We start from the raw sequence: 15,646 nt of genomic DNA on the forward strand, positions 1-15,646 counted from the left end.
GTTACTCATACTGAAAACATCACAACCCACACTTCCTCTCTATGCCTCCTAACAGACTCATATATATGCTGAATGTATGTCTGTACTACAACAGCTCAGCTACAGTGGTGCAGCTGTGCCACCATAGTGCAGATGCTTCCTACATCAATGGAAGGAGTTCTCCCACTGATATGATTAATCCACCCTCCGAAAGGCAGTAAGTATCTAGGTCTTCTGTGGACCCAGCTGGGTCTACAGCAGGGCTTAGGTCAACCTAACTATGTCGCACTGGGCATGATATTTTTCACAGCTCTGAGCAACATAGCTAGGTTGATCTAACTTAGGAGTAGACCAAGCCTGAGTGAGAGGGAAAACAAGATGGAACCCAGCAGAACTCCACATAAGCGCACTAGTGAAAGAAGAGCAATTACTCAACACTATCCTCTGGGATCTCAGAGCAGCCACATCCACTCCCTCCTACTCTGGGGTCAGCAGGCATGTCAACACCATCTTGTTTTTGATATCAAAGACAGGCGATAGATCTACCATCACCAGCATGGACACCTGACCTCCATCCAGCTTGAGGAGGAGACCAACTACTAAGCAAGTGCAGTCTCTGTGCCAAACTCAGATTGGACCCTAGATTAACAACGGTCAAAGAAATTGAGGCATCTAGATATGGGAAGAGTTATCTTGACACAATCTGTCAATTATTTTACCCACAAAGGGGAGATTAAAGCAATATAATTGGCCAGAATGCCATTTTCAAATGGGCGCTTCTTGAGACCAGGCTGTACCGATGCTTCGGTAAGAGTAGCAAGCAACCCACCCTTCTTGAAGGAGGTGTTGACCATCTCCATTAACATTAGGCCCAGCAGTTTCCCCAGTGGCCTCCAATAGCCTGGAGCACCATGGATCCAGAGTACAAGTTCAGGCATGAAATTTCCCCAGCACCTCCAGTAACTCAGAGCCCTACCAGAGTGAAACTCAAGTAGACACAAAATAATACCTATTTCCTAAGACACTGCCTGGCCTCCTCTGATGCAGTTTGGTCCTCAGTGTGACTACTCAATTCATTATACACCCAAAGGTCTCAAACGAACATTCTAAAGGTTTGATTAATCACAGCAGGCCAAAATGTAAATATTTTATGGAAGAAGAAACAGGGACGATGTCCAGAGAACCAATTTACAGTATGTTAACAGACCGCACCTTCTTTTTGCTCTTAATTTCCATCAGCTCCTGAGTTCTGGGCAGGAGGCAGGAAAACCGAGTGGGCTTCCTGGGGATGTTCTTCTCGGCTAGGAAAGAAAGTGAAAGTGTCATTACAGCCAAACCCTCCCCCACAACAGCATCACTCACTATGGTGCACTGAATGATTTTTCAGTGCCTCCATGCAATCACAAAGTTCTGCTGCACTGCCCCTTCTGCCAATGCTATACTGTACTACCTCCAGGTGCCCCACCACACACAACGTTCCCATCACTGCTGTAGCGGGGTGGTCACCCCGCTCCAGCTTTGAAGGGGTTAAAACAGCCCTGGGGAGCCAATAGTAAAAGCAGCCCTGCACAGGGCTGCGGCTGGGAGAAGAGGAGTGAGAACAGGTCGGGGAAGCTGAGTGAGCAGCTGACCACAGCTGGGGCCAGCTCAGTCAGGGCCCAGCTGGCCCTTATAAGAGGGCTAAGGGCCAGAAGCAAGGGAGGCTCACTCTAGCCCTGGAGTGGGAAGGGCTAGCTGCCTGGGAGCAAGGTACGTGAGGTGGAGCAGTGCTGGGGAAGGGCAAAGGGAGCTGGGGATCTCCAGCCTGGTAAACCCCCAGGCTGGAGGCCTTGGTAAAGACCCAGAAAGGTACTGGGGCTACAGAGGGGCAGAGGCAGAAGCAGCTGGTCCTAACCCCTTGCCAATGATGAGTGGCCATTACACTGCGGTCTGCCCCAATGAGTGGGGGTTAGATGATGACTGGCAGTAGCCACTGAAGCAAGGTGGGTTTAGAGGGTTGAAGGTTCCACAGGAAGGGGAGACCCAGAGTGTGGGGCTACTGCTGGGGCAGAACCCCAAGGTAAAGGGCACCACGGTCCAAGAGGGACACAGATGCCAGCGGCAGGCGAGACACCAGCCTGCAGAGGGCACTCCGAAGGCTGGAAAAAGCTAATTCCCAAGACAACCAGCAGGAGGCATCTTATCTGTGAGTCATCACTTTGCTACACTGCTCAGCAGCTCCAGTACCACTCACATGCAAAGGAGCGTCTCAGACATGATAATTTCACACACCCTGTTTATTTTTCTGCCTCCTCTAGGCCTGTTGCAGCCTGAGACTGATGATCGTCTCTTAGAGTGCTGTGCTAACCTTGACTATCTGTTGAAAATGCTACCAACAAGGGCAAATCTCATGTGTTTTTGCTACAAGCAAAGGGGACTCATCAGTTCCAACTCTCTCCACACATACAAACATCTAGAGTAGCCATGCTCTGTCAAATACACCACATCTAGAGTAACTTGAACATCCCGTGCATATGTACTTCTGGCTCTGATCAGGTTCCGTTAACATGGGTAGCACAGTCCACTATAATGTATTAATACCAAAGAACATAGGTCTGAACCATTCCCTGCATACAGATGTTCAGTTAGAGTCAAGGTCCTGTGGGAACCATTACCTGCATCACTTCCTCCCTCCAAATCCTGGCAACCCTGCTTCATCTGGTCAGCCATAAGACACCCACTGGTGGGTGGGCATGCCCCGGACAGCTCTGTGACCACACTGGGAGATTTCCCTTCACTCAGCACTCTCTCGTTGTCTGTGGGCAAAAGAGAAGGCAAGAGAAATCAGCAATAGAAGATGAACAAGAGCTTCTGAATAATCATAATGCCTTTTACTTTAATTGCTGTTCACCACTTGAAGGCCTTTGCATGTCTTACCAAAAGAAAAGACAAGTTACTGACCTTATAGGAACTGAGAGACTTTGAAGTGTGTTGTCCTCATTGATTTTGTGACCCCACTCTTTCCCAGCTACTACAAAATCCTGCTTCTCTGGGACTCTGTGTTGACAAAGGAACTGAGGGGCAGCTGGATCCACTCTGCCCTTTACATTCTTGGGTGCGCCAGTTCCTTCTCTAAGATTTCGTATTGGTGAAGGAACTGACACACCCAAGGGTATTAAGAGAAGAATGGGTCTAACTGCCCTCAGTTCCTTTTCCAATACAGAATCCCAGAAGAGAAAGACTTTGTGGTAGCAGAGAAGGTTGAGCAATCTGTGTTGACAACACATCTCAAAGAACCTGTAAGATAGGTAACCATTTTTTCAAGTGATTTTCCACACAGATCCCACCGTTGGTGAGTAAGCAATTATCAGTTTGGTTGGAGATGGGTGCTAGGAGACTTGCTTAAAATAACTGCAGAACAAAATAAGCATCTGATGTGGAGGCCTCCACCAAAGTATAGTGTCTTGTAAATGTTTGAATCAAGCTCTCTATAGCTGTCCCAGAAATTTCAGAAATAGGGACATTCTTCAAACTGGCAACAGAGGCTGCATTAGGTCCAGTTAAATGAGCTCTAATGTGAGTAGGTGGATCTAACCTGGCTAATTCATAAAACGTCCTTATACAGTTGGAGAATACTACCTGATCCTTAACACCCTCTGCAAAGGTCACAGTCAGTCCAGGTGAGTTCCTGAATGATTTTGTCCTGGTAACGTAGTATGACAATGCCCTTACTACATCACGCATGGGAAATTTAGCTTCCAGGGAGTTGAACGAGGCTTGGGGAAGAAGACTGGAATATGAATAAACTGGTTCATATGGAACCCTGAAACAACTCTGGGCAAGAACTTGGGATGAAGCCTAAGAGTGACCCTGTTCTTATCAAACACTATTATAAGGGGGACCCACCAGGCAGGTGTGACTCTCCCCTACCTGAACTGATGTAATGGCTACTAAAAAGGAACTCTTCATTGTAGGTGGTAAAAGGAACAGGTTACTAAGGGCTCAAAGGAGAGACCCATCAAACACATTAATACTATAGTGAGATCCCAAGAGCATGAGGTCTCCCAAACCCGGGATAAAACATGAGTTAGGCTCTTAAGGAATCTAGCCCCTGTAGGATGATAAAATACAGTGTGGCCCAAGATAGGAGGGGGATGTGCAAATATTGCTGCTAGTTGGGCCCCTGTGGAACAAACAGAAGTCCCAACTGTTTCAGGGATAAAATAATCCAGTATTGTTTAAATGAGTGTTGTCAAGGGAGACAGCTTGTGCTCAGATGCCTATACAGAACACCTCTTCCACTTAGCTTTGTAACTCAGTCTAGCTGAGGCTCTCCTGCTTTGGAGAACATTCTGAACTACAGCTGAACAGCTTCTTTGGACAGATATCAGCCAGCCAGCATCCAGGCTGTTTGACATAATGATGCTGGGTGCAGCTGTAGGATGTGACCATTGTTGTGTAAGACTACATCAGGCACAGTGGGCAAAGTGACTGGGAGCGGTGATGAGAGGTTCACTGGATCTGAATACCAGAACTGCCTTGCCCATGCCAGGGCTATCATGATCACTGATTCAGCAACTTGCCTCATCTCCTCAGCATCATGAGGATTGGGAGGGGGAAAGCACATCAGTTCTGGTGTTCAAAGGATGAGAAAGGCAAGTGACAGGGAGTCTAGACTGGAGACCTCTATAAAGCAGATCTGTCCGTTCTTGTTCTGAACTGTGGTGAACAAGTCTATTAATAGGTATCCCACTTGCAAAAGATTCTGTGTAACAAATGGTTATTTACTTTATAGTAATTGTGGTACTTCAAGATGTTGTCATCTGCACAGATCCCACTGTAGGTGCACGTGCATGTGACACTGAAATATTTTGAATAGCAGTATCTGTTGGGCTGTGCCCACACCGTGTATACCCTCCCACTTGAGGGCAAAAAGGACAGAGCGACCATAACCATCCCCTCACTTCCTTTAGTAATACAGAGTCCCAAATAAAGAGGGTCCACAGAGACGACACCACCTCAAAGAACCACAATCAATCACTATTAGGGAAGTAATCTCTTCCTTTTCTTTGAAAATTTGATAGGGTAGATACCACTGTAGGTGACTGCTAAGCAGTGCCCCATCTGGAAAGTGTGATTGAGGAGCCTTCACTATCACTAACTGAACAGTGACAGTAACACTGCTCTGCCAAATTTTTGCATCTGATCTTGCAGCCAGATCAAGGGCTTAATTTTTATATCAAAGAAAGCGGATTACTCCTCATACTGCCTTGTAAATTTTGGATGCGGAATGCATAGGTTGCACTTTTTGCTCTCGTAGAATGAGCTTTCTATATTTGAAGGGAGAGGAATATCATAGAATATCGTGTGATCTACTGATGTACACGATGTGATACATTTTTACGTTCTCTGGGAAGAGATGGCTTGACCTTTGAAGCACCAGAGAGGCGATAAAAGAACAGAGGGACAGTCTGAAAGACTTTGCTCTCTGAAGATAGTATAGCAAGTCCCTTGAAATGGCCAAGATATGAAGTTCAGTCTCTCCCAGAGAAAAATGAGGTTTTAGGAAGAAAAAAAAAACAGATACATTACAGATTGGTTTGAATGAAAGCCTGACAGAACCCTCTTTAGAGTACTTTCTTGATTCCAATTATGCTACGCAAGGGGTGAGAGAGGGTACTTAGGAGATGACTCCCTACTGTGTCATGATGGGCATTAAGAGGAGTATACCTCTAAAGATAGTGCTGTCCTGTGTGCTGTGGTTCTGCTGTATCCTCCCTAACTGGATAACTAATTGGGAAATGCTGCATCCTTCCTTTTGGCATCCAGAGGATTGCACAGAGGATCTAGCTTTCTGAGTCTACCTAGAGAAGGAATGACATATGGAACATCACTCAGGGATATGTCCCTCTCCTACGCAAAAAAGGCACTTGGAGTGGACTTTTGCCAGAGTCGGTAAACGGCACTGATGCTTCATATGAGGGGCAGGAGGGGTGGACACCATGTGGACAATCTCTCAAAGAACAGTATGTTTTCAAAGAAAGGGCAACATGCTCTAAGTGGAACAGCACCAGCAGCAAGGTTAGCGCACATACACATTAAACATTTTGTTCTGAAGGATGCCACAGATGGACTGTAGCATTCATGGAGCAGAAGAGCATTCCAGAGATGTCTATAGAACTGTTAATAGATATGACCATGCCTCCTGCCCTCTCCAGACCGTATCTTAGGGTAGACAGTGAGCTCAGTCTCCTTGATCTCAGTTGCCAGTGACCGAGTCCCTGAAGTGGAGTGGTCTGACATCAAGGTTTTAAATGCTAAAGTATATTGGAAAGCATGAAACTGGAAGAATGGAAATACATTCTCTTGGAGTTCACTTGCTGAGTGACCAAATGGAGGCATACAAGTGGGTTTAGAATAAAGCTAGGGCTGAACATGGAGATATTAAAAAGAAGGGTCTCACTGTTGCTTGTTTCTTTGGTGCTACTGGCAGTTTCTGTGCTGGGTTTGATCACTTCCTTCTCCTGTTGGTGGATGTTGCTGAGCACTTTGGCCTGGCAGTGTGCTTCAGTGCTATCAATCACTGTCAGCAATGCCTCAAGAGACAGCAGGTGAGTAGTGTAAAGTTGTCCAGAAACTGGAAAGGCATTCTGGGAAATCAAGGAGTTGAATGTCAGATGGTCTCAGATTTAACACCCTTCACAGCAACTTTGTCCCAGTGCTCTGAAAAGGTAAATGTACAATACAACCCCCCCCAAAACTTTCCACATAACTTTTTGAGAACTCCCACTCATCTTCCCCCGCTTATCCTTACTGTACTCCTTCTACTTCTTTGATCTTCCAGAACCTAAGTGGTCCTTCTTATCCACACAAAGCTGTTCAACCAGAACCTTTCATCCACCACCATCTGCTCCTCTCCGACTCTCTGCCATCCCTCCTCTTGAGAGACTTTACTCTCCACATCCCCACCTACACCTCCTTCCAAGCCCTGTTCTAGCTCATGTTCTGTAGTCTGCGGCACTAGCTGAAGGGAAGGGCAGCGCAGAGCCTTTTCAGGACCTTGGAGAGCAATTTGGTGAGGTCCTCAAAGAGGTTAGAGCAGTAGTAGTCACAGTCATAGTTTATATAAAGCTCAGTGACAAAGCTGGGGATCCTCCACAGCTGAACAATGGCCTCCAGGGCCATCTCCTTCATCTCATAGGGCATCTTGGGGTTCTCCACAGTGATGATCTCCATCAGCTTCTTTATGTACATCTGGCAGAAACACAGGACAGCTCAGGTTAGGGGAAGAGAAAGGAAAGCAAGACAATACTGAGCTTTCAGGGCTCTTTAAATGGAGATTTAAGCGTTCCCCTTTCACATATGCTTCACCGTGTGAAATCCTCCACATTTAGTGAATGCTCACTCCAATAGAAGAACCTCTTCAGGTTCCTGTACACTTAGTAACTTCATACACATTTCAACAGCAAACTCTTAAGGGTGTCACTGAATTATTTTGCCATTCAGAAGACTGAGATTCACTATTCCAAAAAAAGTTAGAGGCAAGGCAGTTTCAAAAGCACTTTACTGTAGCCCTCAGAACCCCCCATACAGCTACTAACACCTAGCTGATTGGTACTTGGGCTGTACCCTCCCATTCTGTATACCCCCACATGTCAAGCAGTTATTATTGACCTATTCCATGGGGACCATGCGGTTATATTTCAAAAACTCACTTCCAGTTGGAACTTCAGGTGCTCTCTCATGCTCTCAAAGAGAAGGAAGCATACCCTGAGGGACGCTGCATACAGATTGAGCCGCTCCACACTCAGCAGCTGAGCAAGGAACAGAAACATAAGGAGTGAGAGGCCAAGCTACACTATCTGCCCAAGTGAGTAGTGCTACTGTTGTATCACATAACGGATTTATTTCTGGAAGCAATCCCATCCTCTGTCTCAAGATCTCTCCTACTGTGAATGGCAGTGGCCATGTTTCAAACGCTCCTCCCCTGCTTCCAGGGAACTCTAATTTCTCCTTCAACTGTTAGACTTGCTCATTTGTAGAGCATGCATATCTCCTCTGAGCAGAAAGCTAGGTGACTAGCTGCCTCCAAGGATGTCTCTCTAAAGAATGATTAAGTACTTATTCCCAAGTCTCCACCTGCTGCCAGACTGGTCACTTGCCATCTTGGGGATACATCTCAAAATCCTGTTTTCCCAGGCCAAGTCACAGAGTGTTGTCACAAAGCTACTGAGACAATGGAACCAAGCCAGTCACGACAGCTCATTAAAATCAGCTTCCTCACCCTCTACCTTGGGGCAAGAAAGGCAGAAGGTTTCCACCTACTGCTTTAATGAGGGAGGGCGAAGACAGGGATCAAGAGGAGACGTTTCTGCCCTTCAGAACCATTTGAGAATTTGATGAAGAGAAATGGTGAGGGGAAATTATCTGGTACCAGTTTGGGGGTTACGAGTGATCAAACAGTAATATCTGCTGCATGAGAGGAAAAGGATTCAAGAAAGGTGGGGGAGGAAGAGTGCCCATGTGTCATCTTCTCCCATATACAGCAACAGTAAGCTAATAGACTCTTGCATACATTCTTATGAAGGCCTCTTTCTATCAGAGACACTCCTTCTCCTCTCACTGGGACAGCAACCAGATTTGTGATCGTACATCACAGCTAACCACACCTCAGTTTCCAAAATAAAAGTTCTAGCCAAAGTGAGCTGCAGGGGAGGTGTGTTGGGTTGCTATCATTCCTACCTGGTACACAGGAAAACTCACTAGCACTGTATACCCAGTGGCGAAGCCCAAACTCACTTGAAAAAGGTGCCGGCACAACTCATCTTTCACAAGCCCCAGCAGAGACTGGCAGTTTGCAACAGGGGCAGACTCCAGAGCAACAGTGAGCAGCTGCAGCCCCATGTGGATCATCACCTCCGAGTTGTGGCGGTCGTGTGGATTGGTGAGGGAGATGAGGAAGCGGAACAGCTCTCGGATACAAGGCAGACCGTAGGGGACCAGTGCTATTCCTGAGGAAATAAGAGCAGGTAAGAAAATGTAGAGCCTCTACAAGTCTGCTCCCATCTCTTAACGATGCCCGTCAAGAAGTATGAAACAATGTTACAGAAAACAGTTCAGGAACAGGAACTCATCTCCCATTTCTCAAGCTGTGGAGTAGCACAGACAGAGGCAGAAAGGACACTGGCAGTATTCCAAAACTCTCACCTTCTTTTTGGGACGACTGCGTAAAACGTACTCCTCGGGGATTGACATAGTCCATGTCATGAACAGAGGCAGAGTCAGAATGTTCTGCCACAGATGTGCACTCTTCTAGCACCTCTGGGATAGACTCTACTGAGGCCGACTGGGTCTTCTCCACCCTTAGACCTTCATTCTTCATTCATACCAGTCATTTGGGAAGCAAGGAAAAAACAAACAGAGCAAGTGTAAACTAACATTGCACCAGCTGCAGGTGAGGCTCAGTCACTTAGAGTGGCCAAATTAGCACCGGGCACTCATGAGGGAGCAAAGCAGAACTCAAAATTCAGACAGAAGAAACCTTGTACATCCATTACGGTCCATCTCCCACAGCCAGTGTGGGAACACTGCCAAGCGTGTGTGCCTCAGTATGCTTTAGAAATGTCCACAATGATAGTGCTTCAGCAGCTTCACTTGGAAGATGCTGCCACAGCCCAATCAATCTTACTGCTAGTAGGGCAGATAAAAACTGATTTTAAAAAAATCAAAACTTTATTTTTAAATTTAAATTAAACACAGGTTTAGTTTTTAAAAATAAACCTATTTAAAATTACATTTGACATTGACAATCCATATTATGGCCTAAACTCATTAGAATCTATCAGTGGCTGAAAGCCATGAGCTGTAGCTCACGAAAGCTTATGCTGAAATAAATTGGTTAGTCTCTAAGGTGTCACAAGTACTCCTTTTCTTATTGCACAGGTGTAATTCATAAAATCGTGGGTGTAATAAAGCCAAAAATGGCTGAGAACTTAAAAGTTGGATGGTAGTAGACCACGAATCCCAGTGATGACTGAACCTGGGGATATTCTAAACTAAAAGGGCTATCAACAATGCTTGTAGCTGTTTCCATCACATCACACTGGCTCTACTGACATTCTAGGGTTCAGAATGATATACACAGACAATCCTGGAATCTTCTTATATAGATTTAAAATAATATAAATTACATATAAAAATAACGTTAGGCAGTACATGTTTGTTGCCAAGTCTTAAAGAAACCACTGAAGACACCAGTTAAGCGCCTGGAACTAGAGTCTGCTGAAACACTAAACCAACATTTGATGGCATTTGCCTCTTTTGAAAGTGCAGAGAAAATATTTTCTTCATTTCAGTTTATTCAACTAGTTCAGTTCAATGACTAGTTCATTCAGAGTTAAGAAACCAACTGGGAGTTGAAAAAGCAAGAAAGCTTGTTTCCTCTTCCAATCTATGAATAAAACTAGGTGTGAGAGGGTGAGATCTACTAGTTCTACAATCGTGAAAGACATGGTTACCAAAAAGTCAGTTCAATTCACTAACCACAAATAATAAGAATATAAGAATGGCCATATTGGGTCAGACCAAAGGTCCATCCAGCCCAGTATCCTGTCTACCGACAGTGGCCAATGACAGGTACCACAGAGGGAGTGAACCTAACAGGTAATGATCAAGTGATCTCTCTCCTGCCATCCAGCTCCACCCTCTGACAAACAGAGGCTAGGGACACCATTTCTTACCATCCTGGCTAAAAGCCATTAATGGACTTAACCTCCATGAATTTATCCAGCTCTCTTTAAAACCCTGTTATAGTCCTAGCCTTCACAACCTCCTCAGGCAAGGAATTCCACAGGTTGACTGTGCGCTGTGTGAAGAACTACTTCCTTTTACTTGTTTTAAACCTGCTGCTCATTAATTTCCTTTGGTGGCCCCTAGCTCTTATACTATGGGAACAAGTAAATAACTTTTCCTCATTCACTTTCTGAACACCACTCATGATTTTATATACCTCTATCATATCACCCCTTAGTCTCCTCTTTTCCAAGCTGAAAAGTCCTAGCCTCTTTAATCTCGACTCATTTTAGTTGCCCTTCTCTGAACCTTTTCTAATGCCAATATATCTTTTTTGAGATGAGGGGACCACATCTGTATGCAGTATTCAAGATGTGGGCGTACCATGGATTTATATAAGGGCAATAAGATAATCTCCGTCTTATTCTCTATCCTTTTTTTTTAAATGATTCCTAACATCCTGTTTGCTTTTTTGACTGCCGCTGCACACTGCATGGACGTCTTCAGAGAACTATCCACAATGACTCCAAGATCTTTCTCCTGATTAGTTGAAGCTAAATTAGCCCCCATCATATTGTATGTATAGTTGGGGTTATTTTTTTCCAATGTGCCATTACTTTACATTTATCCACATTAAATTTCATTTGCCATTTTGTTGCCCAATCGCTTAGTTTTGTGAGATCTTTTTGAAGTTCTTTACAGTCTGCTTTGGTCTTAACTAGCTTGAGCAGTTTAGTATCGTCTGCAAACTTTGCCACCTCACTGTTTACCCCTTTCTCCGGATCATTTATGAATAAGTTGAATAGGATTGGTCCTAGGACTGACCCTTGGGGAACGCCACTAGTTACCCCTCTCCATTCTGAAAATTTACCATATATTCCTACCCTTTATTCCCTGTCTTTTAATTGGTTCTCAATCCATGAAAGGATCTTCCCTCTTATCCCATGGCAACTTAATTTACGAAAAAAGAGCCTTTGGTGAGGGACCTTGTCAAAGGCTTTCTGGAAATCTAAGTACACTATTGTTCACTGGATTCCCCTTGTCCACATGTTTGTTGACCCCTTCAAAGAACTCTAATAGATTAGTAAGACACGATCTCCCTTTACAGAAACCATGTTGATTTTTGCGCAACAATTTATGTTCTTCTAGGTGTCTGACAATTCTATTCTTTACTATTGTTTCAACAAATTTGCCCAGTACTGACGTTAGACTTACTGGTCTGTAATTGCCAGGATCACCTCTGGAGCCCTTCTTAAATATTGGTGTTACGTTAGCTATCTTCCAGTTATTGGGTACAGTAGTTGATTTAAAGGACAGGGTACAAACCATAGTTAATAGTTCCGCAGTTTCACATTTGAGTTCTTTCAGAACTCTTGGGTGAATGCCATCTGGTCCCGGTGACTTGTTACTGTTCAGTTTCTCAATTAATTCCAAAACCTCCTCTAGTGACACTTCAATCAGTGACAATTCCTCAGATTTGTCACCTACAAAAGACGGCTCAGGTTTGGGAATCTCCCTAACATCCTGAGCCGTGAAGACTGAAGCAAAGAATTCATTTAGTTTCTCTGCAGTGACTATCATCTTTAAGTGCTCCTTTTGTATCTCAATCATCCAGGGCCCTACTGGTTGTTTAGCAGGCTTTCTGCTTCAGATGTACTCAAAAAACCTTTTGTTATTACCTTTTGAGTTTTTGGCTAGCTGTTCTTCAAACTCCTTTTTGGCTTTCCTTATTACATTTAATTTGGCAGTGTTTATGCTCCTTTCTCTTTACCTCACTAGGATTTGACTTCCACTTTTTAAAAGATGCCTTTTTATCTCTCACTGCTTCTTTTACATGGTTGTTAACCCATGGTGGCTCTTTTTTAGTTCTTTTACTGTGTTTTTTAATTTGGGGTATACATTTAACTTGAGCCTCTATTATGGTGTCTTTGAAAAGTGTCCATGCAGCTTGCAGGGATTTCACTCTAGTCACTGTACCTTTTAATTTCTGTTTAACCTCCTCAATTTTTGCATAGTTCCCCTTTCTGAAATTAAATGCCACAGTGTTGGGCTGTTGAGGTGTTCTTCCCACCACAGAAATGTTAAATGTTATTATATTAGGTCACTATTTCCAAGCGGTCCTGTTATAGTCATATATATATATGATCCTCTTGGACCCGATCCTGCATTCCACTCAGGACTAGATGGAAAGTTGCCTCTCCCCTTGTGGGTTCGTGTACCAGCTGCTCCAAGAAACAGTCATTTAAAGTATTGAGAAATTTTGTCTCTGCATTTCGTCCTCAGGTGACATGTACCCAGTCAATGTGGAGATAACTGAAATCCGCCACTATAATTGAGATTTTTATTTTGATAGCCTCTCTAATCTCCCTTAGCATTTCATTGTCACTATCACTGCCCTGGTCAGGTGGTCGATAATAGATCCCTACTGTTATATTCTTATTAGAGCATGGAATTACTATCCATAGAGATTCTATGGAACATGTGGATTCATTTAAGATTTTTATTTCATTTGATTCTACATTTTCTTTCACATATAGTGCCGTGCCCCCCCCCGCACAACCTGTTCTGTCCTTCCGATATATTTTGTACCCCAGAATGATTGTATACCATTGATTGTCCTCACAATATTTCCTTTGTTTAAAAAAACAAAACAAAAACAGTTAACTTGAAATTCAAAACATGTTTTGAAAAACTTTTTGATAAAAACTTTTCTTCTTATGAATTCAGCACCTTTAAGGTTGCTTTGTTTAATTAAAAACAATTAAAATGCTGTTTGCGCATTTAATTGAATTTGAATTTCCACAAAATGACACAATTCACAAATAAAAAACTTATTCTAGTAAAGAAATGCATCATTCACCATTTTCTAACTATCTAAAAGGAGAAATTAAGAGTCTGAATAAATGCAAATTAACCTGTAATTGCTTAAATAAATGTATATGGATCTGGTGTATCCTAGTTAGCAAAAAGAAGCAAACAATTTAGTGTAAAGGTTATCTTTAGTAGCAAACCAACATGTTTTAAAGGTTACCAGCTAATGAGAATGAACCTTTCTTTAGGAAAATAACTAAAATGTACAAATGCAAAACATGATTAAAATCAAATCATTTAAACCAAGGTTTCTGACTTGATTACTTATATCACTTAAATTTAACCAATCTACTCAATCTATGTATTTTTGGTCTACATAGTACACTTTTCTTTTTAATTGCACCAGATTATATCAAGTCATACTCCCTGACTAGGCAAGACCAAATGCAAGCGCACATGCACCAAGCAATCATCAAAAACTCCTCTACAAATTAAAAAATTGAGGCTGGAAAATTATTACTGAAGACAGCAAAAGGGGATCACACCAAACTTCAGCCATCTCTGCCTTTATTAGTTACTCCTTTAATTAAGGCTGGTATAATGAAAACGTTGGAAAGGATACAGCTACATAGAAACTGGACCACACAATTACCCTTTGACAATGGCCAGTCTTGAGAAGAGAATGGACACATAATGTACCCAAATGATGCAATTCTATGCTATTAAGGGACATTAGTTCCTGACCCCTTTCTAAGCTCCTAACTATAGCATAGCACTAGTGACACTGACCAAAAGGAGGGCATAAATACAGACACTAGATCTATTTGGCTTTGGAGTTGCCTCATCTGCACAGGATCATGCTCATACCTGGGATTCAGGCTGGTGTGGATGCTCAGCGTCTCTCTCACTTGAAGGCATTCCTGCACTAAGTCCCAAAGAGTTGACCTGGTCCAAGTCTGTAAGATCTTCCTTGGAGGTGGTTTGGGAGGACAACTCCATGCCACTGTCTGTAGCAGGACTGACTGCAGAGGAGGTGTTTTCTGAACTTCCAGATGAGATGGGAGAAGGAGCATCAATAAAAGTAACTCCATCTACTGAGGAGAAACAGCAGCAACAGGTTAGTGAAACTGTGACACCACCCCTTCCCCATCCTTATTACATGTTGAAACAGCAACAAATAATTGCTTTAACCTGGATCATGCTGCACCACAAATGAACTCTCAAAATGATATAAGAATGCAGAAGACTCAGATAAATGAGGTATCAGCAAGCCAAGCAGATCACAAGGAGAAAGACTGGCAACTCCCTATTATCATATAGTAGATGGAATCTAACAGACCCAGTGAACAAATGAAGACCATATTCAAATAGAATGCATACATTTAGCTAAAATGGGAGAGGGCAGGCACGATGGTTGTACTTGACACAATCTGGAGGGGAAACAGGGCAGAGCAGACGCCAGGAGGGATATCAAATCAGACTGGAGGCCCTGCAGGAGATGGTGCTTTCCCTGCACTCCAAGTTGTCTGAACTGGAGGTACAGATTAGCCTGTGGGGAGGCAGGGCAGGAGACAGACACTTCATATGTCACAGCTACAAGGGAAAAGACCAGAGGAGCTCCAGTCAGAAGGTTTTAAGTACATTAAAATGGCTCCTCCCCCTTCAAAGCATCTCTGGACACTGAGGGACTTTAAGGGAGAACTGGTTGGCGCATCCAGAAAAAGGAAGAACAAAGTCTAGAAGTGACAGCAAGAGACCTTCCATATTCTGCAGATAAGGCCAATATAGGATTGCACTCCAGCTGTGAGTTTATAGTCAACAGCTCCTAAAACAGTAAGCCAATCAGAATGAAGGCCAGAAACACAGGTCTAGCACAGATCCTCAGTTAACAGAAGTCTTCAAATGCTGACATGTCACTCAAGAAACAGCTGAAGAGGAAGTGTTTTTTGTTGAAGCAATGAGACAAGCTACTTTTATCTCAGACATTGAAGCAGGAGGACCTGTGCTGAAAGTTGCTCTTTAATGAACATGTTGGTTTGACAAACCCAAAGATTTCTATCCCTACTCTGATCTTACTGAATTCCCA

At 43.6% G+C, this 15,646-nt stretch overlaps 1 protein-coding gene across 12 annotated transcripts in view; it reads right to left on the reverse strand.

Moving 5' to 3' along the window:
- Positions 1–15,646, reverse strand: part of GBF1 (golgi brefeldin A resistant guanine nucleotide exchange factor 1) — a 179,846-nt gene that overhangs the window by 29,590 nt on the left and 134,610 nt on the right. For 7 of the 12 annotated variants that reach the window (XM_073352952.1, XM_073352954.1, XM_073352950.1 and 4 more), the window contains 8 exons: positions 14,428–14,654; positions 9,166–9,334; positions 8,758–8,969; positions 7,674–7,772; positions 7,018–7,212; positions 6,422–6,608; positions 2,634–2,774; positions 1,192–1,280 (listed from right to left, as the gene is read on the reverse strand). In XM_073352952.1, coding sequence (XP_073209053.1) covers positions 1,192–1,280; positions 2,634–2,774; positions 6,422–6,608; positions 7,018–7,212; positions 7,674–7,772; positions 8,758–8,969; positions 9,166–9,334; positions 14,428–14,654 — 1,319 coding nt within the window. The remainder of the gene's footprint in view (positions 1–1,191; positions 1,281–2,633; positions 2,775–6,421; positions 6,609–7,017; positions 7,213–7,673; positions 7,773–8,757; positions 8,970–9,165; positions 9,335–14,427; positions 14,655–15,646) is intronic. The other 5 variants (XM_073352959.1, XM_073352955.1, XM_073352951.1 and 2 more) reach the window with 1 other exon arrangement.

This window comes from Lepidochelys kempii, chromosome 7, assembly GCF_965140265.1.
Source record: "Lepidochelys kempii isolate rLepKem1 chromosome 7, rLepKem1.hap2, whole genome shotgun sequence".
In the NCBI taxonomy this organism is placed as follows: Eukaryota; Metazoa; Chordata; order Testudines; family Cheloniidae; genus Lepidochelys; species Lepidochelys kempii.